The 25,132-nt window shown below is 42.5% G+C and overlaps 1 protein-coding gene across 2 annotated transcripts; it reads left to right on the top strand.

The window, feature by feature from the left end:
- The first annotated feature begins 166 nt into the window (after nucleotides 1-166).
- Nucleotides 167-22,508, top strand: epha2b (eph receptor A2 b). 2 transcript variants are annotated; one of them, XM_026332027.1, is made up of 17 exons: nucleotides 167-311; nucleotides 981-1,060; nucleotides 2,441-3,089; nucleotides 13,370-13,525; nucleotides 13,798-14,157; nucleotides 14,304-14,434; nucleotides 14,611-14,782; nucleotides 14,877-14,976; nucleotides 15,676-15,731; nucleotides 15,825-15,950; nucleotides 16,586-16,771; nucleotides 16,897-16,958; nucleotides 17,147-17,356; nucleotides 17,487-17,636; nucleotides 17,771-17,964; nucleotides 19,204-19,359; nucleotides 20,767-22,508. In XM_026332027.1, the coding sequence occupies exons 1-17, from the start codon at nucleotides 227-229 to the stop codon at nucleotides 20,873-20,875; spliced, it is 2,982 nt and encodes a 993-aa protein (XP_026187812.1). In that variant the 5' UTR covers nucleotides 167-226; the 3' UTR covers nucleotides 20,876-22,508. The 2 variants fall into 2 exon arrangements, with proteins under 2 accessions (XP_026187812.1, XP_026187811.1); XM_026332026.1 differs by having other exon boundaries at nucleotides 16,586-16,783.
- Nucleotides 22,509-25,132: the final 2,624 nt, after the last annotated feature.

Below are 25,132 nucleotides of genomic sequence, written 5' to 3'. Positions count from 1 at the left end.
CACTGGACCTAAAACTGTGAAATTCCGACAGTCCCTAAAGGTTGCAAAGGTTTCTCATGCACCTCCTGAAAATACACCGTGCACACTGACCCACCCACCCACACACACATTCCAGCAGGCGGAGTCCGTGACGTGCTGGGTCGCTTGTGAATGAGCTGCAGAGCGCAGCGCTCACCTCCGAGTCCCTGCCAAGCCCAAGAGCCGAGAGGAAGTAAAAGTTTCTCCAATGGATTTCTCTGGTGGAGTTAGACCTTTATTATTTTTATATGTACTTATTAACAGTATACTAATTACATTACAGACTAAAGAAGGTGAGTGCATTTTTAACATCATTTCCGATATTAATTTCTTATTGCCTTTTTTTTTAAGTTTACTGAAGCGAGGCACGCATGCCATGCGGGGATCCTCCTTCAGGGAAACTTTAAAACCAGGAAACATCATTTCTTCTGTGACAACCACATAATATAACACAGCTTTATTTTTTGAAGACGTTTAATAGCGTAAAAAAAGTTTCTGCTTGAAGTTGTTTGCCTGTTTTATCACAAACAGTCACTGAGCTGAGCGCGTAGACTGACTGAATGTGCGCTCCTCTAAACTTCCCAACACAGCAGGTGAATTCTGCAGAAAACTGAGCACATTTCTGAAAATTGAAAGTCTTGAATATACAGTTCTCGTTTCATTGCAACATTATTCCCTTATTTTGACTTTCAGACTCTCAGATAATCTCAACAAAGTTTCCACAATTTCTAGATATTGCGAACTATACAAAGTTTTGGATATTCTACTTTTTTTTAAACTAATCTTTAAGTAAACACGGTGTTAGTCTGAATGAATGGGGAGCAAAACTATTTCTATTATGTTCAAAGTTGAACAGAATTTTTAAATGTCTTTTCAATTGTAAATATAAAACATGATGTTTCCAAATTTTACAATTTGAATTTACAGGTTTATATTCTGACAGTATTCTTATGTCTCCATAGAGGTTATTTTGGATATGAAGGCAACAGGAGGTGAACTCGGCTGGCTGACATGGCCCTTAGACCAGGGAGACAAGTCTGGGGTGAGTATTACTCTGGTTTCTCCTTTGCATCCCACGTTTTCTTTTGGAATCTGCCTTAGGATAAATCCACATGGGAGAAATACACAGTAAAGGCCCAGATGAACTGAAATCCTCTAGTGCAAAATATTTAACCATTTATACGTGTCCGTTTTCTATCAAATCTGGCAGTTTGAGCATGTTTGTTGCTTGGGTCTAGATAGAGAGATGAGTTGTAGGGTCCTTTGAGGAGTTGCCTGAAGAGCATGTCTGGGCTACGCTGCAGCTTTAGGCAGACAGAATTGCTGCTAGCTCTGAACTGGGAATACTTGTGGTTTCTTGTGGTTTCAAGGCTTCAGCTCCAGAATTGTATGTTACAGAGCAATTAACTTTTAAAGTTTGCAGCATGTGGTACCTCTTTTTAGAGGGGGAGGGGCTTTAAATGGAGCCAATCTGTCAGAGCTACCTTTTCCTTAAACCAGGGGAAAATGTCTACGTTCAGAGATGCGTCTAGATTATTACACCCAAATACTGTGGTTTTTCTCTTCACCAGTATACATGAGGTTTGTGTCTCTTCTTCCATATTGCAGTTTCAGTGTAATCGACCAGTCAAGCTCATGCAAATTAACTGTAAATAGCCTCATTTCATGTGCTGATGACTCAAAGGCATGTGCAGGCATGCTGTTCACAGTGGCTCACCAATAGGTTTCAGTGCATTAGGTGTTGTCTTATTTAAGCTTTGCTGAAAAGATTTTTACTGCGTTTATTGTCTAATGTAACTGCCCACACATATGATAATTATTAAGTTGTAAAGGTCCCTTATAAAAACGTTCACCAGCTGTTTAAATAGAGGTGTTAGTTCTGCTGTTGTGTATCAAGTTTATATGGACAACCACACACTCGGCCAACAAAGCACATTCCTTTAATTAATATTACAGAGGCTACATGCAGAGAGCAAACCACATATTCCGCCCTTGTGGGGGCCAGTTGTCACTCTAGAGCCAAGACTGTGTTTAAAAGACTTTTTTCAGAAATATTTGTGGCAGTGTTTAGTATGTAAGCTGCAACACTATTTGGGGAAGACTCCAACAGTAATAAAAGCGTGTGAAAGTCTGAATTGGAAATAAATCGGCATCTTTGCAGTGTCAGTAATGCTTCCTCACAAAAATTCCTTGAGGTTTGCTGTAGTGCTACGTATGTGAAGGTTTATAAATTGCACGTTGCAGAAATTTGTTACTGCGTTTAAGGATTGTTAAAACATTCAAGGGGAGTCATTAGCAATGTGTAGAGACACCTTTTATTTTTGCCTTCACTATAGCTTGACTTCAGCTCAGCCTGCAGAGAGGCCCCCCAGGGTCATTTTTAGTACCTCTAACCTTGTTGGTCCGTGTGGTTGTGTTTCAGTGGGAGGTTGTCCAGAAGACCCTAAATGGTTCTCAGTTCTACACCTACTCTGTCTGCAATGTTGGGGAACGTGAGCAGGACAACTGGCTTCGGACCACCTTCATCCAGCGACGACCATCAGCTTCACGGGTTTTTGTTGAAATCCAGTTCATTGTGCGTGATTGCAGCTCTTTTGATGGCGTCTCACTGACCTGTAAGGAGACCTTCAACCTCTTCACATCTGAGTCTGATGCCGACGTGGGGACCACCTTCCGCAAGGGCCAGTTTAAGAAAGTGGCAACCATAGCTCCTGATGAGATCACCAGCAAAAATTTATTGCACATCAACACAGAGACACGAGTGGTGGAGAACCTTTCTAGAAAGGGCTTCTACTTGGCCTTTCAAGACATCGGAGCCTGTGTTGCTCTCCTCTCCGTCAGGGTCTACTACAAAACTTGCCAAGCCACAGTGAAAAGCCTTGCATCATTCCCTGAGACCGTAGCTGGGGGTGAAAACCAGGCTCTTAGGGAAGTGAGCGGGGTGTGCGTGGATAATGCTGTCAGTGAGGATTTGCCGCGCATTTACTGCACTGTAGATGGGGAGTGGGTGGTGCCAGTTGGACAGTGCCAGTGCAAACCAGGATATGAAGAGGTCAACGACACATGTCAAGGTAAGCGTGTTCTATGACGCTGAAGTCAGCTTCTGATTCACAGCTTACACTTTAACAGTCAAAGAGAAAGATATGAAAAACTAAAGTTACAATAAGAAGTGACCTATTATCCAATTGTGAAATGATGCCAGGGATTCCATATATAAAATAAAGATTTCAAACTAATGAAACCTTTATTTCATATATGAAAGTAAAAAACATGGCAATATTGTTTTAGCCCTGAAGGCAGCTCAAAAGCCACAGAATAAATGCTGCAGTGAATGGAGAGCAGGTTGTAAAATTCACCTTAGATTTCTGCTGAATCCGAGTCGGAAGCTTAACTTCTGCATTTGTCTTCGTAAGGTCTTCACTTTCTGTAAGCACAGAATGCTGTTTGGATGAAAGTGTGTGTGTGTTTTTTAAAGACCATTCAACATTTTTACTTTTAAGTAAATTGCCATAGCTTGTAAAACAAGCCTGCATGGCAGTCTGGGAATATTTATCAAAGGTGTTATTATCATTGTTCAGTGGAATTCTCCCCTTGGCTAACACGACTCCTCTGCAATGGAAGGAATGCTCGGGCTTCTTGTACATGTCCCGGCATCATCCCTGACCTTGGACCAATACTTGTAAAATTAGGAAACAAGCCTTGGAGTGTCAGCTCTGATTCTAAGATGTTAGGTTGTATGGAAATGTTTGTACAACCATAAATTGTGCATCATAAAATGCTACAGCCTTTGTGCCTCTTAAGGCTGAGGTTGGGCACTGAGAAAAGGTTCTGATCTCCTGCTTAGTTTGTACCAACTGGACAAAAAACAAAATGAACGTTTCTTTTCTGTTTAGAGCTGAAACAATCTAACGTCTGTTCTAAAGCTAAGTCTGTGGCACAAAATACGTACAAATCATCTTTCTAATGTTTTATTTTGACATTTGTCATAATAGGTATTGAAACCAAGTGCTTAAACATTTCACCTTCTCATATGACTTAGAGACTGTACGGTGTTGCATCAGGTGAGTTCCTGCTTTCTCATTATCACCTCTTTCCTTATCTTGATATGGTTCAGCTACATAGACCAACAATGACTCACTTTGTAGTTACCGCACAGTTGTTTTAAGTCCTGCAAAGACGGTTTTCATTGTTGTGGGAAGGGCTGTCAGAGGGACTGAACTGGATCAAAGACACCAGGAGGCTACTGTACTGTGATGGATTAGCATCTTCAAGGCTGGTTTAGGGCAGAGGGGAGGAGGCAGCTTCTGAGCCTCACTGCCCTTGTTCATCCCATGCATCACAGAAAGCAGAGGCCTTCCTCGTGTGTACCTGTCTGTCTCCATATTCATCTTTCCCACTTCCCCCTCTGTTTTGATAAATGTCTGAGCCTCAGCTTTGGGCTGTATGGTGTGACTCCATCAGCATATATGTGAACGTGCAACACAGGCTGGCATGCAAGGGCGTGCTGAGATCTGTTTCACAGTGCAACACCTAAAACTTTCATCAGTCCAAAGTGATCCTCCTCTGTTACTGCTTCTTTTTCATACTCTCATTTGTACACTTAAACATCCGTGACCCGAAAGACACATATGCAGGTGTGAATTCTCTTAATCACACTCTGGGACACATACCGTGGACTACAGTTTGTGAATCCATATGCAGCCTGCCTGTAAATAGATTTGCTAACCCACTTAGTTCCCCTCCCATTGGCAACAGACCGTGAAAAGTGATGAAGTTTTCTGTCAGTACACCAGTTTTAGCTGCGGGAAAGTGCCAGGTAGGATGATTAAGGAGGAGGAGGAAAGGCAGGAAGGACTGACAGAAAAGTCATACAAAAGTGACAGAGAGGTTGTGTTTAGTGGAGGGGTGTGATTTTAAAACGGAGAGGTGAGGAATGGAACGTATATATAGGAGAACAATGAAGCGCTGTGTTTCCATGCGAGGCCAGAGGAGCCCACCTCCACCTCCACCTCCTCTCAACCTTGGATGGTACATACTGATCAGTTTGCTGAGGAGGAGCTTCCCAACATTACTCTAGACCTGTGGAATTCCCAGGGGGTGGGAGGGAAGAGCGGTTCCAAGCCGAGCCTCTAGATAAAATTTGCTAAAGAAACCCCCTAAAAAACTGCAGAGATGAAGTGAAATGAGAGGTCAGAGACATACAAGGGCAGTCGTAGATGAAGGTGGAAATAAATCACAGGATTGTGGTGCCTGGCCAAGATGAATGATTCAAATGGCTTTAAGTGGAATCTCCTACAGACACACAGTTAATCATTCTCCCCATTTCTTTGCTGCGTGCTGTTCGGAAAAAAAACGCAAAACTTTAATTGTGGTGGTTTTTTTTTTCTTACTTGGGTTGAAAGTTTCCATGTTCAGCTATGTGATCAGTCAGTTTTATGACTTCTTGCCCCCATGGGACCCGTTAAAGAGAAATCTCTAACTTTATCTGGTTTTTGTCTCGTTTTTTACACCAGCACAATGTTGAACTGCCGTGCTTTTGACTTAGAGAGCACTCATCCCTCACACTGTTTCTAGGATCTGTTTTTCCTTTGATTTTCTGTTTAGGTTTCAGTAGATGGCATGTGACGCTTTTCTCTTGGTGGCCATCGTTGTTCACACTAACTCCAGAGACTTTTCAGGCAGACAGACTAAAGATAAAACACATCGCTTCCTGTGCAGCAGAGACCTACCAGAGTGCTGAGACGAGCAAATGCAAAAGCTTTTATGAACTGGTTGTAAATCATATCAGTCAGGAGTAGTGAGGCACAAATCAGGCACTTGTTTTTATGAAAGCATTACAGACTACTATAAAGGAGAAATATTTTGCTCTCAAATTACATAAGCATTGACTCTAAAATGAATCAAAAACTAGTGGTGGAGTACTCTTTTTGAAAGCTGCTGTTTTATGTTTGTAACCACACTCCTCACAAGACTCGTGAGAAGTGACTGTGTTTTCTAAGTTTTGTTCCTTCATTTCTTTTTTAAATAGTTTTTGTTGTTTTTTCTTCCCTACCCTTCAGAGACATTTTAATGTTGTAGCTGCACGAGGTAATTTAATCAATACCAACTTATTCTCTATAGTAATGTACAGCATAAAGCAGCGTAAAAAAGAAAGTAAGTTAAAATGATAGTTAAGCACAGTACTTGAGTGGTAGAACAGCATGATAGAAGCAGCTTTCAGTGTGCAGACTCTTGTATTGCATTTGGCTCTCGCTTTGTATCAGGATGTCGTGCTTTTAATTTCCTTTGTGAGATAATAAACAATTCCTTTTTTAAGTTCTGGGAATAAAATCTTTTTTGAAATGAAGTGGTTGACTTTTAACCCGGACAGCAGCTCTGCGGGTTTCCACTTGTGAGTCACTGTTGACACTGACAGTTTTCCCCACTGTCTATCATGTCCTTCCTTACCCATAATCCTCCCTGGCACAATAGAACAACGTACAATGTGTGATTCCCCAAAGAACCACAGGCTGTGCTGGCTGGTCCTCAGGATTGTGTCTAACTGTACAGGTCCACACCTCAGCAGCTGCTCTAAAGCCTCAACAAATAGGGCTTAATCCCACATTAATGCTGTAGCTATAAAGGGAGACACACTGGAATATTTGGGCACTTGAGGGCAGTTTTGGTGTCTTGGAGAAAATGGCGTCTCAGTGGAACAACTGTCCACTGACTTCCAGTAAGTTATTATTCCTCTCGCCAAAGAGGTTCCAGTAAACTATTTTCTGTCTCGCCCTCTTTTCCTCTGTGTCCGTGTCTCCAAACTCATCCTCAGCTGATGCAACAAACACTTGGTGACTAAGTTGTAGTTGTGTGACTACACACTGTGGTGAGTGATTTGTATGGGTAGTAATTGACTTGGGTGTGTTTGTGCTTTTTAAGTGAAGTAACTACTGGTTTGCTTTCTTTTTTGCCTTTTGAAATCTCCTTTGCTGTCCTTTACCTCTGTCCCCACATCCGCCCTGTGCCTGAAGGGTCCTTCTATTTTAGCCTCAATTTTCCGCTGCTCGTCTTTTATTTATTTGATAGTTTCTTATCTTAACACACAATTCATTCCCATGATCGTTTAACAGCCCTTACTGCAATTTGCTGAAAAGATGAACACTGTTGCACAACATATTCCATTTAGTAAAACAAACTGACGGACAAACCCAAAGTTTTTCCTTCGTATGTTGTGTTCTTGTTGTCCATGAAATTACAGAGCCAGAGTCAGTTATTTTTGGCTGGATTTTTGGTGCAGGTCATGAATATGACACTAGTAGAGTTTTAAACATCCCGTTTCACATGGCCTTGGTGCCACTATTTAGACTGTGTACAGTTCTCCTCTCGCTCTCTGATAAATACATTTCTCCACGACTGACTTGTGAAGATAAATAGACGCTGCATTTCAACAATGCCAATCAGACTTCTTAGTGAAGGCCAGAAAAACAACTGGATTTGTTCACATAGTGGCACAAACAATTAGTGAAGGTGAAATGTAAACTTTAGCTGTGTATTATTTGTTTGTCCTGTGGAATTTTATGGTGGAAGTTAAGATTTGGATTGTTCTCTTGGGAATACATCCTACAGAAAGTGAGATAGCAAACAGCCTTTAAATCTTCACATACCTGATTCTTAATAATCACCCTGAAACTTTTAAGACCAGGGTCTTAAGGGGAGTATACGAAGAGGCATGAACAGAACGCCACACCTCAGGATCTCATGCTGGTTTGATTTACTTGGCTTAAGGTAGATTTCACATAATGGAATTATCTCAGTCCTGCAGGATAATCCCCAGACTGAAATTTTCTGCTCTACTGAATTCCCTTGGCTCTTGATCCCTGTTGCTAGTCTCAGACATAAAAAAGTTGTAAGTCACCAGTTAAGAAATGCAAGTTCTTGGACAACACTGCTCATTTAGATGCACAGGCTGGATATAACCTCTCCTTTTCTTCCTTTGCTCTCGAAAGCCACCGTGATTACTTTGAATTTGTGGATTCGTCAGATCTCATTCCAAGGTAACGTCTGCCTAGCGGGATGAACTTGAGGGAGGTGGTTAGATGTGGGAGAGGGGGGCGCGCGGGGCGGGGGGTGTCATGCACCATCATGTCGGACCATGTTTGTAGTGAACAAAGTACTGGCAATTAGTGTGAAGAAGATGACAGGAAATGTAAAGAGGAGATCTGGAGGACCCTATGACTCTTTAATGTGGAGTGGAACAAATCGTACTGTTGCGGGTTAAAAAGTATGATTAGTGTGATGGTTGAGCCTTTGAGGTATCAGAATTCATAGAAACAAACCATTTAGTCCCAACGTTTTTCTCGGATAATTTACCTTGAGTGCACTTTGCACTGAAACTAATGATATTCTATTTTTGCTGGGATGTTTACAGTGAAGGCCGACATGTTCATTTTAATATACAGAAGAGGTTCTTGTTATCTTGTAGTGTGAGTGGTGGAATAAAACATGATGGCAGACAGTGCACATGCAGACATTACAGTCTTAGCAAAACATATCACTCAAGTTGTGTTTGCTTATTTTATTTCTCTTTTTCTTTGATAATCCAACATTTTATGTCCTTTTTGTCCTTTTTCATGAAAGTGGAGAAACATTTCTGAGGTGAATGTGAACAAAAACTGAGAACTGAGGTGAAAATTTTTTTTTGTATCACTACAATTGACAGGGGATATGTTGCACCTATAAAAAATAAATAGTGCAGTGATTAGTTTGTCATTAGTAAAAGAACAGAGCTTCTGCACCTCTTGGCTGTGTGTGCGTGCGTGCGTGCGTGTGTGTGTGTGTGTGTGTGTGTGTGTGTGTGTTGGGGATGCTGGTGACATTGCTGAGCCTGGAGGCTATGTGTATCTGTCCAGAGCACTGTGAAGCGCATTGTATTGTACTGCTGGTGTTTGAGGTCAGCACTTTCCTTCCACTCTATCAGTCATTCCCCCAGCACAACACACCACTCACCCACCCTTCACCGCTAACAGGACGAGGCCACAGCGGAAACCGGAGGTCACCTAATCCCTCGGTGACTCCACGACCCATTGGCTCAGGGCTTTCCTTTGTCGCTCCACGCTGAGCGGCCTCACTCTCCACCACTTTCAATTTTGTTGTCCTGCTTGACAAATCATTTTGTTTATTGGTGCATTTGGTCTCATTTGATTCCTTCCCCTTACCAGGAAGCAGACGGTTGTTGCCATCCAGACCTGTTGGCTTGGTGTAGTAAAATGGTGCTGTGTTTGCCACCTGGCTGTCTGGATTTGACCAGTAAACATGGAGAAACATGGCCAAGTGACTGTGGACCAGCTGAGGTCTCTGGAAGCTGTCTGTGTCTTTCCTGTCACTCAGAATTGGTTTCTACTTTACCTTAGAATGTGTTGAGTACAATGTGTTGTACTTTTCACTCCCTGTAACCCCCCCCCCCCCCTGTGAGTATGAGTGGACAGAGGGAGAAGAGAAGGGATCATTGAATTTATTGTGTTTGTTAACAACCTCAGATGAAAGCCTGCATGCAATTGTAAAACAGATGTAATACCCTTACAGCTGCTCCATTGGTCAGCTAATCCTTTTGACTAATGCAACCCCCCACCCCATCCACACACTTCCATCAGCCCCTACACCTTTACTGCCCGCTGCTCCCCCCAGTGCTCCTCTACCTCTGTGACCCCTGGCTCTTGTTACCAGCTCACCTCCCCCATCAGAGACCCCCATTGTTCCACTACAACCTGACTCCCCCAGAATGCTAATGACATGTTGTCACCCTGCATCCAAACAAAATGACATGACATATTGCTATTATGGGTCTGACCAACTCAGGAATGAAATTGGGGGAGGAGCATGGAGAGGGGGCATGAAGTAGATGAAGGTACAGACAAAGAGAGGACTCACTTGCCTCCAGATATATTTGGGGAGCTGCCCTGATAAAGATCTGGACATGTATTTACTACGCATGGATTTATTTTTGCAAGATATTTTTTGTTCACTGGCCGTAAGTCTGAATTTAACCTCCCCCTCATGACAAGCCACCGGTGGCTGCAGCAACTCTTTTTCCCTCCTCCTCCTCCTCATGAGCATGTGTTTGTTTTACTTGGCCACTGACTCCCTATAAGCCATGCACAGTTTAACTCACAACTACCCTGAGGCAGACATGACCTTTCTGCCTTTTCAAAGCCCAGCGCCGGACTCGATTGCGGGGGCCCCTACCACTTATTTCTCCAGTCCTAAGGGCAATTTCTGTTGTCAAGCCACCATGTTACCCATTCATCCATCTATCCAACGAGCCATTCATCACTGTCGCCATCTCATCCGTCTTAACTTCTGCCGACAAACCAGGGGCCCCTTCGGGCCAGAGCCACTCGGGGCTCCCAGAATGTAACAGGCCCCTGCACTCTTTCTCAATAAACAAACACAGAGCCACTCAAGGCGCACGGGGCCTCTCAAATGACAAACAGTCCCATGCTTTGTAGCAGTAGGAAAAAGTGGTTGGTCTAAGTTTGTCAGATGTTTCAACTCAAAAGAGGCTGAAAGACTTTTGTTTATGAGAGGGAAAGCGTCCATCTCAGGAGCCCTTCCCTTGGGTTTAGTGCCCGTGTTCATGTCAGGTCAACATGTTTTGCCTTCCTTTTCGTTTATTATTCTGTCTCAGGACTTTGGTAGTCTCAGCGCTGGTTCTTCTCTTAATCATGCTTCCCTGTGTTTCCATTGCTTTGATTGGCTGCTTTAGGAAGGAAGGCTGCGTCAGACTCACACTTCCTGCTTCCTGTTGTGTCCAGCAACAATCCAAACCCCCCTCCACCTTCTCCATGAAACCAGGAAGTTTCCTTTCCCTGGACTTTGCTCTTTTGTCGAGGAATCCTCTTGTTAAATACCTCAGCCGAGAATCATGTCATTTAATTTACTGTCACTGTGACTCATATGTTCGAGATACACAAACACATTCAACTTTATAATAAAGAACTCGGCAGAAACTAAAGCTACAGTGAAGGCACTCTGCTACAGGCCTCCTGTTGGGTGGTGTGCACTGGAATGCATCTTGATTATAGAGGCGGCTCACAGTGTAAGGCCATCATCTCCGCAGACCTGACCACGATGCATTGCAGCCAGCACTGTAGCGCCAAAAAGAGGCAAGTCCTCCTCTATTCAGTTGCCATGTGGCATTTGAGCTACTCCCATCTGCAATGCTTGTGTGTATCTTTTTTTTTTTTTTCTTTCAGCACTTGAATGGCATGGCATTCTCCTTGCCTGCTGGTCAGTGGTGAATAGCAATGTTAATGGGTTAGCTGGCCGCTCTTTTAGTGAGGTCTGGGAGGAGAGAAAGGAGGGGAGGAAGGAATTTGGGGATTATGAGGAGGAGAGGTAGGGGTATGAATCGGAGTTTGAGGCAGCAGCTGTTCCCCCTTCTCAATGGAAGGGTTCACCCTGGCCTGTCTCTATTCTTACTCCCCTTTTCTCTTCAGTCCACAGCAGGATACAGTATTCCTCTTTCTTTCTTGAACCTTTTGTTCCTTCATACCACCTCTCTTCTGCCTCGCCCTTCCTCTGCCTCATTTGTGTTAATGAGTAGCAGTAACTGTTAGTGAAACAGCTGGTCAGAGAAGAGAAGCTGAGGGGAGAACTGGGAACATGCATGTCTATTGGACAAGTGTACACATTCTTCTCATGCTGAGTATGTTTCTTTCTACCATTGTTGACATGCTCTTCAGTTAATGCACACCTCTTTACAGCAGCACCACAACTCTCAACCACAACAACAAAAAAGCAGAACTGAGTTGAACCTCATGGTCAATTGAGTAAATCCTCTTGATATGACTTAAATGGAGTCGGAGCCATGTGCTTTGCTGTTATGTGTGGTCACCCGTGGCTTCCACATGAATTTCACTGAACTGAACCGCAGTAAAAGGCAGCCATAGACAGAGTATCTCCGAGTGAATCAGATATTCTCTTTGGCCTTGGCTCTGATTGTGAGCTTGCCTCTGTCGGTATCTGACATCAACACTACATCTCTGCCTTGGACGTAAGCTTTCATTGCTTCTCCCTGGTCACTGGCATCAACTTTTATCTTTGGCTATGCAAAAGTCCGCTATGCTCTCTGGTTGGTTGGTCTGGTTGGCTCTATTAAACTCTTTCTAGCTTGCCTTATCTCTGTCTTGTTAGAATCATCCTCATTTATGTTGTTTTGTTGGCTCTCACTGGCATTGTCAGCATCGTATCACGTTTGATCCCCAAACGCAAATGACTTCTTCAAGGAAAAGACATTAATGTGCTATATTTATGTATAGGATATATATGTGTGTGTGTGTGTGTGTGTGTGTGTGTGTGTGTGTGTGTGTGTGTGTGTGTGTGTGTGTGTGTGTGTGTGTGTGTGTGTGTGTGTGTGTGTGTGTGTGTGTGTGTGTGTGTGTGTGTGTGTGTGTGTGTGTGTGTGTGGTTTAACTGACTTAGCAGAGAGACATGAACAGGTGACAGGCAGCAAACATAATCCCTCTTCTGATGTCAGATTTACTCATGTGTCCATGGGTGTGCTATATACATGTATGTGTATTTTGTACATACATAAGGGTGTTGGTGCATGTGTGCAGTGGATACATGAATGTGTGATGGTGTGAGGACATGAGCAGCAGCCGCTGGAATGCTCTTAACTGGGGGCCGTCTCCTTTTCACTCTCCTTTATGGCACGCTCTCTGGGAAATTTCACAGCATATTACGTTCATATTTCACCACTGCTACGCACAGCTGGACCTTCTACCTGCATTTCTTTATTCTGAGTTGGATGTGTGAAATTAGTTGTCATCTTATCTAGGTGATACAGTTTCAAAAGTCGGCATGTGGGTAGCTGACAGAAAAATAGAGTACTCTGTGCTCTGGCTGCTTCACCTCTAATTCTCAAAGCTTTCCTGATTTTTGTTGCCTTTATTTTTCTTATATTGTTGCATTGAAGACTGACTTACTGTCATGGAATGTGGGATGACTGGTTGTGTTTGTTGGAAGAGAGACAGTAAGAAAGCAATGGGGGGTGAGAAGTAAAGAGTAGGAGTACCGGCTAGGCAGGGAGTCTGCATTTTTGTTTCAGGGCTGATTTGTGAGCAGTGTCTTAGCTGAATGGACTAAGTAGAGCAGTAGACTCAAAGTCCAGTCTAGAGCAGTAGACTCAAAGTCTTGTATCTGTTTTTACTCCCATGTTTGTGTCACTTACACACAAGTTGAAAAGTTGACACCATTACTGATCTTTCAAAGAGGCTTGATTGATCTGAAGGGGCTGTGTCTTACTGCCACTAGCCTGAAGTCACTATTGACCCTGTTCACCTGCCCATGCAAATGTTTTTTGTGTTTGCAGAATGTCAGCCTGGCTTCTTCAAAGCTGCAGCATCCAGTGACAAGTGTGAACCGTGTCCTGCCAACACCCAAAGGCTGGACTCTGGGGCTTTGTTTTGTCCCTGTGTGGATGGTTTCTTCCGCGCCCCAGATGATCCCCCTACTGGACCCTGCTCAGGTGACAAGTCTCCTGGAGAATCTTGCATTGAGTTATTTTAGAAATATAGTCCATGAGTGTACCAAAGTAATGTCACACCTGATCTTCTTAGAGTAAAATCAGAAAGTGACTTTTGGTTGAAGGCTACATAATGTGCAGTTTTTTGTTGCTGTTTTTATTCTTTTTATTCACTTAAAATTCAAAAGTATTTTTTATATTTATACTAGTACTATTAAGGATTCTCTCCCCTTTCTATTTAATTATCTAACTCTTTCCCTTTCTGTGCTCCTCAGGTCCCCCGTCTGCACCTCAAGACCTTATGGCCATCACTACCCAGCTCTCCACAGGAAAACTCGTCCTCTCCTGGAGTCCACCTGAAGACACTGGAGGTCGAACTGACATCACCTACAGTGTTGAATGCCAGCACTGTGAGGGCAATGTGTGCCAGTCCTGCGGAGAGAAAATCCGCTATGAGCCAGCCAATGTGGGCCTGACTGACACTACGGTTTCCGTGAGTGAGCTGGACGCTCATCTCAACTACACCTTCACCGTGGAGGCACATAGTGGTGTGTCACAGTTTGCTAGTCAGGCAGTGCAACGGAGCTATAGGCCACCATCCACCAGTGCTCTGACTACATCTCTGAAATATACGGGTGAGTGCTGCTCATATGATCCAGTGGCAGGTCTGCATGTTAAATCAGGAGTGCAAAGAACTCTCATATTTTATCAGCACAGTGCATGCACCATATTGTTGGAGCATTTTAACACCCTTTCAAATATTTTCCTTTTCTGTCCTTAGAGCCCCCCAAGATTACCACAATCCGACTGATTGAGAGGACCCCCACCAGCTTGTCCCTTTTCTGGGATGTATCTCCCCGACCACGGGTCCATCACCGACCCATTCGCTATGAACTCACCTACCGCAAGAAGGTGCAAACTCATGAACATTCATCTCCTATGTGTTGAAATATTCTTATTTTATTCTACATTTACTGTTATTGTTCACTTAAATGAAACTTCATGGAAATAGGTATCATAATAAAGGCCATGCTAAAATTAAATATACACAAGTCCTTTTGGCTGAGTTTCCTTCCTTCCTGTCCCAGGATGATAACCTCGATGTGACTACCTACATTGTGTTCATACTCGAGAAGAACTCTGTGCAGATCAGTGATCTGGTCCCAGGCACGGCCTACCTATTCAGGGTCCAGGCTCTCGGCAGTGATGGTAGTCCTGGAGGATCCAGCATGGAGGAACAGTTTGAGACCTCTTCTGAAGGTACATAAGAGAACCACTGCAGAGAAAGTTTTACTAGCAATATTCAAGAATGGGATTCCTCTGATGTATGTCAACTATTTCTTTCCTTTCCCAGAACACCTTACTCAAAACAACACAGCAGTCATCTTTGGTGCAGCAGTTGGAGGAGCAGCCATGTTGTTCGTAGTGGTCGTGGTCCTGTTCCTACGCAGACGGTTAGTAACCGTCCCTCTCTGGTTCCCTCCCTGTCTTTCTGTCCTGCTAATCAGTTAGAATACATCCTCCTTCACTGGTTTCCTCTCTCATTCTTCTGCTCTTCCTTTGTGGGGCCTCCAAATGGCCTTTGCATTCACTCTCTCCTCACCTCTCTCTTTCTCTCTTACTTCAGCCAACTTTCTCTCTCTTTATTTGGATCTGTGTTGCAGCACTTACTGGGGAAGAATTTGCGTTGAATGTGCCTTGTCACTGCTGAATGGTTATATTTTAGTAAGTGTTGAGGCCTTTGAAAGGAAATTGCTCCAGAGTAGTATATTGTTGGTGATAAGAGGCGCTTGGTTCTTTCTGTACCAGACCACAGGCACTTTGAAAAGGTGACCTGGGTCTGTACTGTAGCAGACTGTGCCGCGCCTGTCCACCCCCCCTCCCACCTGCTTGTCTGTCTTTCAGCCTCTAAATTGGGTTGGCAAACACAGTCTATCGCTAGCATTTATCAAAGGGCCGCTTCTCTCTGAATGGACGCGTTGCACCAGTGTCAGAATCCTTTTAAAGCTTTAGCACGTCTAAAAAAAATGCTTACAAAGGTTTCTATGTGCTATTGATATTAAAGCAGGCAGATGATACAAAGTAAAAGTCCATTTGTTTTTGGCAGGAATAGTAATTTGCATATGGGTTTAATCTTTTTTTTTTTAACTCAGGAAAAGAAATCCTCACACCAGGCAAGGACCAGAGGACACCTACTTCTCTAGCTCAGGTAGACAATCATTTCTCCAATTTACTTTCTGACTTTATTCAGTTTATTTATGAATTTGTTAAAGTACACCACTTTATTTTCTTTTTCTCACAGAGCAATTGAAGCCTCTGAAGACCTACGTGGATCCACATACATATGAGGACCCCAACATAGCCGTCCTAAAGTTTGCCACTGAAATCCATCCCAACCACATAACCAAACAGAAAGTCATAGGAGCTGGTGAGTGACAGTCCTGCTGAGACGATCTGCTGTGGAGCTTAAGTCCCTGATGTTGAAAGATTTTTCCAATCCCCAAATTCGCTGTTTATATTGTGCATTTTCCACAGCTTAAGAGTCTGACTGACAGTAGTTACTTCAGCAAGATTAACATCTTTCTCTTCTTACACAACATGTTGAGACATTTTGTTGTGAGTCATCTCTTGGCTGCAGGATTAATGAGTTTTACCTGAAGTTGATACGAACAATTACACAAAGGAAAGTGTTGCAGAAACCGTGTTTTGGAAGGATATCAGAGCACCTTCCCAGGCCCTGCCCAGGTCTTAAATGCGCTGATTCATTCATTCCAGTGCGACCACCTTTACCCTTTGAACCAACACTCTTTTTAAAACACACACTCCCTCTGCAGTTACCACAAATATGTCCCCCCTTTCTCCTCATGTGACAGCTGATTCCCATGCTCCCACACCACAGGCCACAGAACACACCTCTGTGAGAGAGCCTCAGGCAAAACGCCCTTATTTTCACTCTGTTGCACAGTAAAGCCTTGCAGCTAGACACCTCAGAAATCAAATCAACTGCACATTCATCTGATATTTCTTTTCTAAATCAACTGTCCCTTCCATGTTTTCTTGAAGGGGAGTTTGGTGAGGTGTATCGTGGTATTCTGAAGGTGCCGGGCAGGAAAGAGGTGGCCGTAGCTATCAAGACACTGAAGCCAGGCTACACGGAGAAACAGAGGCAGGATTTTCTGAGTGAGGCTTCCATCATGGGGCAGTTCTCTCACCAGAACATTATTCGCTTAGAGGGGGTGGTCACCAAATGTAAGGATTTTTGTGAGTTTTGGTGTTTTTAAAAGTTTTCTTGTAATTTTCTCAACTTTTTTGGGGTAGTTCAGGCAGATGATTTGGTTTTTTTTGTGTGTGTGTGTGTGTGTGTGTGTCTCTAGATAAACATGCCATGATTGTGACTGAATACATGGAGAACGGAGCATTGGACAGATACCTGAGGGTAAGTTCACCACATACTATTTTTCTCATGGAAATGTCTCTATTATCAATATTGTCCCAGTGAAGATACATGTTATTTACAAGCTGAGACTCTGGCCCAGGACATTTCTTTAGTAATTTTGTACTGTAGTATCTGTGTTTGTTTTCATCCAAAACTGAGTTGCTTCTCTGCCTATTTTCACCCATCAGGACCATGACGGTGAGTTTTCGTCCTTCCAGCTGGTGGGCATGCTCCGTGGCATTGCTGCAGGCATGAAGTACCTCTCTGACATGAGCTACGTCCATCGTGACCTAGCTGCCCGTAATATTCTGGTCAACACCTCCCTGGAGTGTAAAGTGTCGGACTTTGGTCTGTCCCGAGTGCTGGAGGATGATCCTGAAGGGACATACACCACAAGTGTAAGTGGTTATGGAACTTCCTGTTAGCTTTAAGCAAAAATATTCACCCCAGTCTGAAGTAAGGTGCCGCGTGGTGCTAGGAGTAGAGATATTAGTTGTGATTGTAACCTGAAGCCTTTTTCTTAATCAGGGAGGTAAGATCCCCATTCGCTGGACGGCTCCAGAGGCGATAGCATACAGAAAGTTCACCTCAGCTAGCGATGTGTGGAGCTTCGGCATCGTCATGTGGGAGGTCATGGCTTTTGGTGAAAGGCCTTACTGGGACATGAGTAACCACGAGGTATGTTGCAGTGTCAACATCAGGTTTACAGAGCACTCTTTGCTGAGCTTTTGCCAATAAGGCAAAACTAAATTCATGTTAAAAGAAACACAGATCTTCCAGCTCTAATTAGCCACCTGATGAACTGTCTGCAGGTGATGAAGGCTATCAATGAGGCTTTCAGGCTGCCGGCACCGATGGACTGTCCCTCAGCTGTTTACCAGCTGATGCTCCAGTGCTGGCTTCAGGATCGCTCCAAGAGGCCGCGCTTTGGGGACATTGTCAGCCTGTTGGACAAGCTGCTGCGGAGCCCAGACTCTCTGAAGACCATTGCAGACTTTGACCCACGGTAAGATGTTTTTACATACCAGACTGAGGGCTTGAAATGCATATTTCTCCAATGCTGACCCTTCAGAAACTGCCAATGCCAACAGCCAGGTTTCAGAAACAGTCCTGTAACTTAAACCATTTGAGTTTCATTTTAGTCTCTCTTCAGTTTTGTTTCTGGTTGATGTTATCTTCATCTTTAGAAACCCTGTTATTAGTAACCCAATAGTCATGTCATGTGAAAGGGGAAGTTTTCTCAGCTTTAGAAAGAGCTCTGTAAACCATTTTTAATGGCGGCACGTTCTGCTTTCCAGCAGCCATTGACTTGACACATAAGACGTCTATTCTGTGAATTACTCAGGTCTATATAAAGACCTGTCTTAACACTTAACAGGGTAAACATTCAGGTCTTCCTTTTTCCATATAAAAACCTTTGGCCAATAACAACTACACAGTGCCAGCAGACCACACACCATGAATATAACATTATTAGCTTGTGCAGTAAGACCTTATACACCTCTATCAGGGAATTTTGCAATTGCTAAAATGGTCATATAAAAGAAGAGCAAGTGAAGGTTTGTGCCATAAACTTTATATAACAATGCTTAACTAGTGTTTTCAGATTGTTATCATTATTTTTACTTTGTGTTTTTAAGATGACTGACAGTAGAGGTAGAGATGGGGGGATTGGATCAAACTGAGAGCGTTGTGGTAATTGGTATGTGAGGCTTTTTGTCTCCCCTCACTCAAAACTTTATGTATCTTAACTGATGTGGTTTTGTCTTGCCTGACTTTTACTTGGACTGGTCTTGGAAGACTTGAGACTTGACTTGGACTTGATTTAAAGGAAAACCGCTCTGGCAGCAGTTCCTCATTTACTGTAACTTAAAAAAGTGCAGGGTGTATTTAGGGTAGTTTGGCAGGGAACGGTGAATAGTTTTAAGATGGTCCACTCAAACCAATAAAGAGACACCTTTGCCTGTCAGGCCAATCACTCCAGGAGAAACGTTATTTTGTATGTGACTGAATGCATGAATGTATTTTTCCTTTCTTTTGTGAGGGAGCATTAATGCCAGAAATTGTGAGAAAGGACACAACGCTGCTGTGTTCATATCTTAATCAGCTCTCACCCTGACTGCTCCAACTGGTTTTTATCACCGACTGGTTTCCTGCACAGTAATCACAGCCCTCAGTCATCTGCCTTTGTTGTGGGAAAGCCTGGTGATCATTATCATTTGGTTCTAATTTTCTTTTCTTGCAGTGTATCCATCCGCCTGCCAAGCACCAGCGGCTCAGACGGATCCCCCTTCAGGTCGGTGTCTGAGTGGCTGGAGTCCATTAAGATGAGCCAGTACAGTGAAAACTTTGCCTGCGCTGGAATTGTCACCATGGATCAGGTCCTGCAGATGAAGAACGAGTAAGTGGGGCATGATATCAGATTTCGTGACGCCACATTAAAACAGTTTAGAGTTATTCACTAAATATACTCGCTAAGTATGTTTTTGGCAAAGAGCAGGAACATTTGGTTGTCAAATTAAAACCAACATACACACAAGGATGCGTCTCTCCCCATAATGAAATTTGTTATGGACTTACCCCTAGTAGTTTTTGTATCTGTTTTCCTAAAAATGCTGCTTTTAACAGCCAGCAGAATAGTTTGCACACAACATAATCTCCAACCTCCGTTACAACTTGAAAAATGTTTGAGATGGAAAAAGTAATGGAGGGAAGAAGAAGGACCGGGCTCATTTGTGGTCAACCGGTGGTGGTGGCGGCTTGTGGTTGCTGTGCTCCTTATTCGTTTTTGCTCTCTTCATTCTTTCTCTCGTCCCTCTCTTCACCCACACACACTAGCCGCCCCAGGCAGCACTTTTGCTTGAGCCCTGAAAACCACCAGTTTTGTCTGTTTAGGGCAAAGGCCTTTTGTGGCTTCTTCGACATTAAAGGAGGGATAGAAGAGGAGAGCAAGAGCAACTAGAGGTGATTAGGGAACTGAAATAGATGGACGAGATCTTAAGGCCCATACGTTGTACTTCCAGAAAGACTGAAGAGGTGTGCTCAAAGTGCACCCCCTGAACCTATCACAGGGTAATTTAAGGCAATCGGATCTTCTCAGATGTGTAAGAGCACTGAGGAGGCAGTTTAATCAAATAGACTCAACCTTTTGGGGGAAAATTACATAAAGTTGTTTAGGGCAGTAACAAGGTCCAGAGCTTTTCCCAACCACCTCCCCTCCCTCCGCCATGGTACAGTAAATGTATCTTGGTTGGTCCTGGTTGTGATTTAAGGAGATGGGCAGAATGTAAAACAGACTTTAGACAACAGTGTTTATCATACAGAATCGTGTGATTTCATGGGCCCATGTTTCCATCTCATGGCATCTGGTAGTACTCTTAGAAAACCAGCAGTTATTTACTACTCACCCTCTGCTTGCCAGACAAGTGATTCATGGTCAACAGGGAGAATCCTTGTTAAGTAATTAAGGCTGTAATTAAGGCTTTGACTTTGACTGCTGTGTTGCAGGGCTTTTTCAGGTTTGCATTATGTGCTTGTGAAGAGTGAAGCCTCCAGTATCATCCTTTAATGTCGAAAATAAATTGAAACCTTGGTAGGCTACTAAATGGGAACCTCCACCCCCCGAATCAGCAATCAAGCTAGACATGAACGGAGTGCGCTCCAGGCTGGCATTTCGTCACATTGGCTGCGTCACTGATTATTTCAAGGCTTGAGAGGCAGGAAGGATGTGTGTAGAAATGCTGGAATGAACCTAAGTGTAAAGCTATGTGCAGCCTCCCTTATATACTGCCTGATCTTTCTTTTACAGGGATATTAAGAACATCGGTGTGAGGCTCCCTGGCCATTTGAAAAGAATTGCCTACAGCATCTTGGGTTTAAAGGACCAGACCAGCACCCTGAGTGTGTTTGCAGTGTGATCCTGATAATGAAGGGAATTCAAATCGGGCACTGAAGCAGGCAGCAGCCCTTACAACTCTAAGCTGAGCTGGAGTAAAACTGCAGGGATGGCTTTGGATCGGCAGAACCAAGAGAAATGTCATGCCATCCTTCTAGGCCAATGAAATCAGACTTACTGTATATTTTCATTTTTTTCATCTTATCTACAGAGGAGTAGAGAAAATATCCTGCAATAGGTGCATCATTTAGACTGTATGTTTTAGATACCTATTTTTATTATCAATATCTTCTGTACAGATACAAATCATTGCTCACATGTTTATTTTTTTTCTTCATTTCACATTCCTGCTTTATAAAGATCAAAAATCAAGCCAGTTCTGAGAATGACTTCAAACTTTAAATTTCATGCTGAGCTTATTGCATCTGGTGTCAAACAAACAAGAAAATCACAGTAAGTGTGAAAGCATGAGGAGCAGATTCCAGCCCTGGCTCAGTTTGTAATTTGCTTGAGCATCAAGAGTGCTGAATGAGCTTGAGCCGGCCCAGAGTTAAAGCTGTCACGTGTAAACACATGCTGACCTGGTGTTGTTAATGGCCTGCAAATGGCTTTGTGCAAAAACTAAACTATAATCATATAATTGACGTTATATGAAAAACAGAACATGTATGAGGTACTTTTTGTACACAGATTCACTTTGTCTTTGTGTATGGGTGATAACCAAAAAACATCCAGATTTAGAACTTATAATGTAGCACTTGGATCAAGTATCACATGATCTTGGTTTTTCAGAAACAGAGCAATCACATGCAAAACCCAGAACTTAAAAAAAGTGGTATTGAAGTGAGAAATTGCATAACTTTAATAAATTTTAATTACAATGTAGCACATCTGTTTTGTAGTGTGACATTTAAACACACATACAATAGAGAAAAAAAGATTTAATGATGAGGCATATTGTGGTTTAAATGATTTCATTCTTAATTATGGTTTGGTTTGCAATTTCAATGTCTCATTTAGTTTTGTAGAACCTATAAAAATATCCAACTGTCTGTTGGTTTGAGCAGTTAGTTGAGGGGATGAAACTATAAGCTTTGATAATTAAGCACGTGACACATTCTAGACATTTTAAAAAGCGTGTTTAAGGGAGTTGGAGCTTGTTTTTGTTGGTTTTCATGAAGCAAAGCTCCAGATTAGTGGGAAGTGTGTAATGGACAGTTTCCCCCGGTGCTCTCAATTGATGACTGCAAATAATTGTGTTACTGTTGTTACACCGTTACTTGAATTTTTAATGTGTTTTCAGATTTATCTAGAACTCTCTTGGAAAAGGGATTTGTTTGTTATTATTCTGGTTCTATTGTTTGCAATTTACACGTGTACATTTTGTATGAATCAACTATTGTCCATATTGAGCAAACTTATTTTTTTAAGTTTCCATTATTTGCTTCTAGTGTGATGTCTCATACCTTTCCAAATATGTTCAGAGTTCCTTCAACAAAAATCTTTTTCCCTCCTTTTGTCTCCTGTTTTATACTGTATTTAATAGTCTATTTATTTTTTACTTTTATTTATTTATCCTGATAAATACGGAGCTGGGTTTATAATTGAAGGTTGCTCTCTCTCATTCTTAATAATAAAAACAATTCTCTAATGTCCCTCTTTTATTCATGAATTATTCAAACCGGAAATTACCTTCAGTGCATTTCTGGAGCAATAAAGTCTTAAATGGAACGTGGCAGTGTGCTGTGTGATTGACACTGAACAAAGGGCTGCTTTTGTTTGTTTTAAATGGTGCCAGGATGTTTAGACTCCCACCTGGATATCCTTATAATGCTGCTTGATGGTTTAATTCCATATTTGGAACCCATAATAAACATGTTAGGTTTTATTACCTGCAGGGAGATGCTGATGTCCAGGCATGAACACAAACACACACACACACACACACACACACACACACACACACACACACACACACTGCACCAAACCTGAAGGCTTCATGTTCAGCAGTTTGTTTACAGCAAAAGATCATTGCAATTTATTACAACTTTTACCTTCATAGTTTTGGCTCTAACAGGTTTTTTCCAGGCAGATATTTTGACTTTGACAGCAGGCACAGATAAAAAACTAAACAAAACTAATGTCAGGCTTCATTGTATTAATTACACCTGCTCTTTTCCTACTGTTCAAACTGTCTTCTGCCTTTGGTCAGAATGTATTCGGCCTTTTCCTATCAGCAATAATAACAGCGAGTCACTGACTAAAAAGGGAAGTCTGACGGGGCAAGGAACATTATTAGTGAGACGGTCAGACTGGTTCTACACAAATCACCACATTGACAAAGCTTGTGAAAGAGAAAAAAAAGGTAAATTATTAGTTGTGCACACAAAGTTTTCTTGTGCAATAATGGATTATTTCCAATCTTCAGATAAAGTGGTTTGTGTAGACAGACTCCTGAGGTTTCTTGTCCCATCAGTCTTTAGGGATGTACACATGTAACACCTTGTCCCTTAAATCTCATGGCTTTACGCTGGAGCTGGTTGGTGACAGCAGTCAGTCCAACTCAGATCCCTGAAGTTAACCACAACAAATTTTATGCCAACTTTTCTCAATGATTTTTTTTTACCCCACAAACACTAACCCAGAGGAACACATAGAGGTCTGAGATCTTATTTGGGAACTTCTGACCCTAAAAGGAATGCAGCATGGCCAACAGCAACTCCTCCATCCTAATTGACCTTAGAGGTGGTTGGTCCCTCTGATATGACCCACAGGCATGTTTGCACAATTAGCACCCTTACAGTGGCAGTATATATGACACAGACAGACTCATAAAAACACTGCTGAAAAATAAATAACCTTTTCATGAGGTGAGAATGTTATAGTAAAGGTTTAGTCAGGTTGGGTAGGTTAAGGGAAATATGATGGTTTGGGTTAAAATATCTTCATCTGTTCTCATGATTACAATAACAAACATGGTTCAGGTTATTGATGAGCCTTGGCTGACAATTGGTCTCAAACGGGAAATGAACAGCAGCTTCCATTTTAAAGTCCAATGTTTTGTTGACTCATCCACCGATCTAAACCTCCTACCTACGCAGACATTGTCACGATATATCAATGTCACCTGAGGGAGATTTGTGGTTTATGATTCAAGTCAATGTTCATGAACTTTGACTTGATTTGACATATCTTCAACTTTTCTCCTTCACACTTACTACACCCACTACAGGGTTTTGTCGCTTGACACATTATTTTTAAGGAATTTGCTAGAAACCCTTATGCTATATCACACAATCATTAGAGGTCACTTAACAAAAAAGTATGGTGTTGTGTTTTATTCAACAGGGCAGGGCAGCGGGTCAAATGTTGCATAACGTTGCATCAGTTAACTTCTCAGATTGTAAGACTCAGTCCTGCTGAGGATAAAAATAATCATAAAGTGTAATTGCACAAGACAAAGAATTCAACACAAGTCCACACATGCCTCCTGCTGAACTTGTGCTTCACCTTGACTGATTTACTTTGCCTTATCTCACTCGCTCTGACCTTGCGGTGGCAGAAAGTGGCGCCTCACATTTTGAAAATTATCAGCTTTGGTTGATAGATGCAAGGGACAGAGTTTAAATGCATTCCTCAGATAAGAGTCTCACACTAGAAAGAGAAATGTCAATATTTAGTGGAAAATCCACATTTAATTGTTTTCTTCTTTCCAGGGGGAGAAGGTCAAAAGATTACACAGTGTGTGAAGTTATTGTTTTCACTGTGTATTAGGATGAACTGCCTAATTAGGTAACGAGGAACAAGGATAGACTGTAGCTGTACCTGGAGATTGTTTTGAATAATACACTGTAGGATATGAAAGCCAGAGACAAGATAATGGATAATAAGCAGCTGAGAGGGAAAGAGACAGAAAGATGAGCGTGCACATTTAGAAGAGAGTTTCTGTATCGTGTGGCTGAGCAATAAAGGGATCAAGATTGCAAAGACCGACTCCTCTCCTAATAGACTGGAATGGAATCTGACTGGAAACTGTCATGAAGGATTTAATCTGTGGGTCAACAGAGAAGGAGCAACAAAAAGCCCAATGCAGATGGAGCATGGGAATTTGAATCTGCCACTAAGTCCCTCATGGGTCTTTATCCTTGACTTCCAGCTGGCTCTGTGTTCCTGCCTACGTTAAACCAACAGGACTTCTAGAAATAGTGCTGGCTTTGTGTGTGGACTGTAAACTGAGAAAGACTTCCAGTATTTTCCATCTTCATCCATCCATTCCCTC

The sequence above is a fragment of the Mastacembelus armatus genome, chromosome 7 (assembly GCF_900324485.2).
Source record: "Mastacembelus armatus chromosome 7, fMasArm1.2, whole genome shotgun sequence".
NCBI classification, from domain to species: Eukaryota; Metazoa; Chordata; class Actinopteri; order Synbranchiformes; family Mastacembelidae; genus Mastacembelus; species Mastacembelus armatus.
The sequence above is the reverse complement of the archived record's forward strand: the minus strand, read 5'-3'. Positions and strand labels throughout refer to the sequence as shown.

What these genes read in the sequence shown, in the direction of transcription:
- epha2b (XM_026332026.1), top strand. Translation starts at nt 227, where the DNA reads ATGGATTTCTCTGGTGGAGTTAGACCTTTATTATTTTTATATGTACTT. An exon ending in ACCAGGGAGACAAGTCTGGG is followed by an intron (nt 1,061 to 2,440) that starts GTGAGTATTACT and finishes GTTGTGTTTCAG; the next exon opens with TGGGAGGTTGTCCAGAAGAC. An exon ending in ATTGCAGACTTTGACCCACG is followed by an intron (nt 17,965 to 19,203) that starts GTAAGATGTTTT and finishes CTTTTCTTGCAG; the next exon opens with TGTATCCATCCGCCTGCCAA.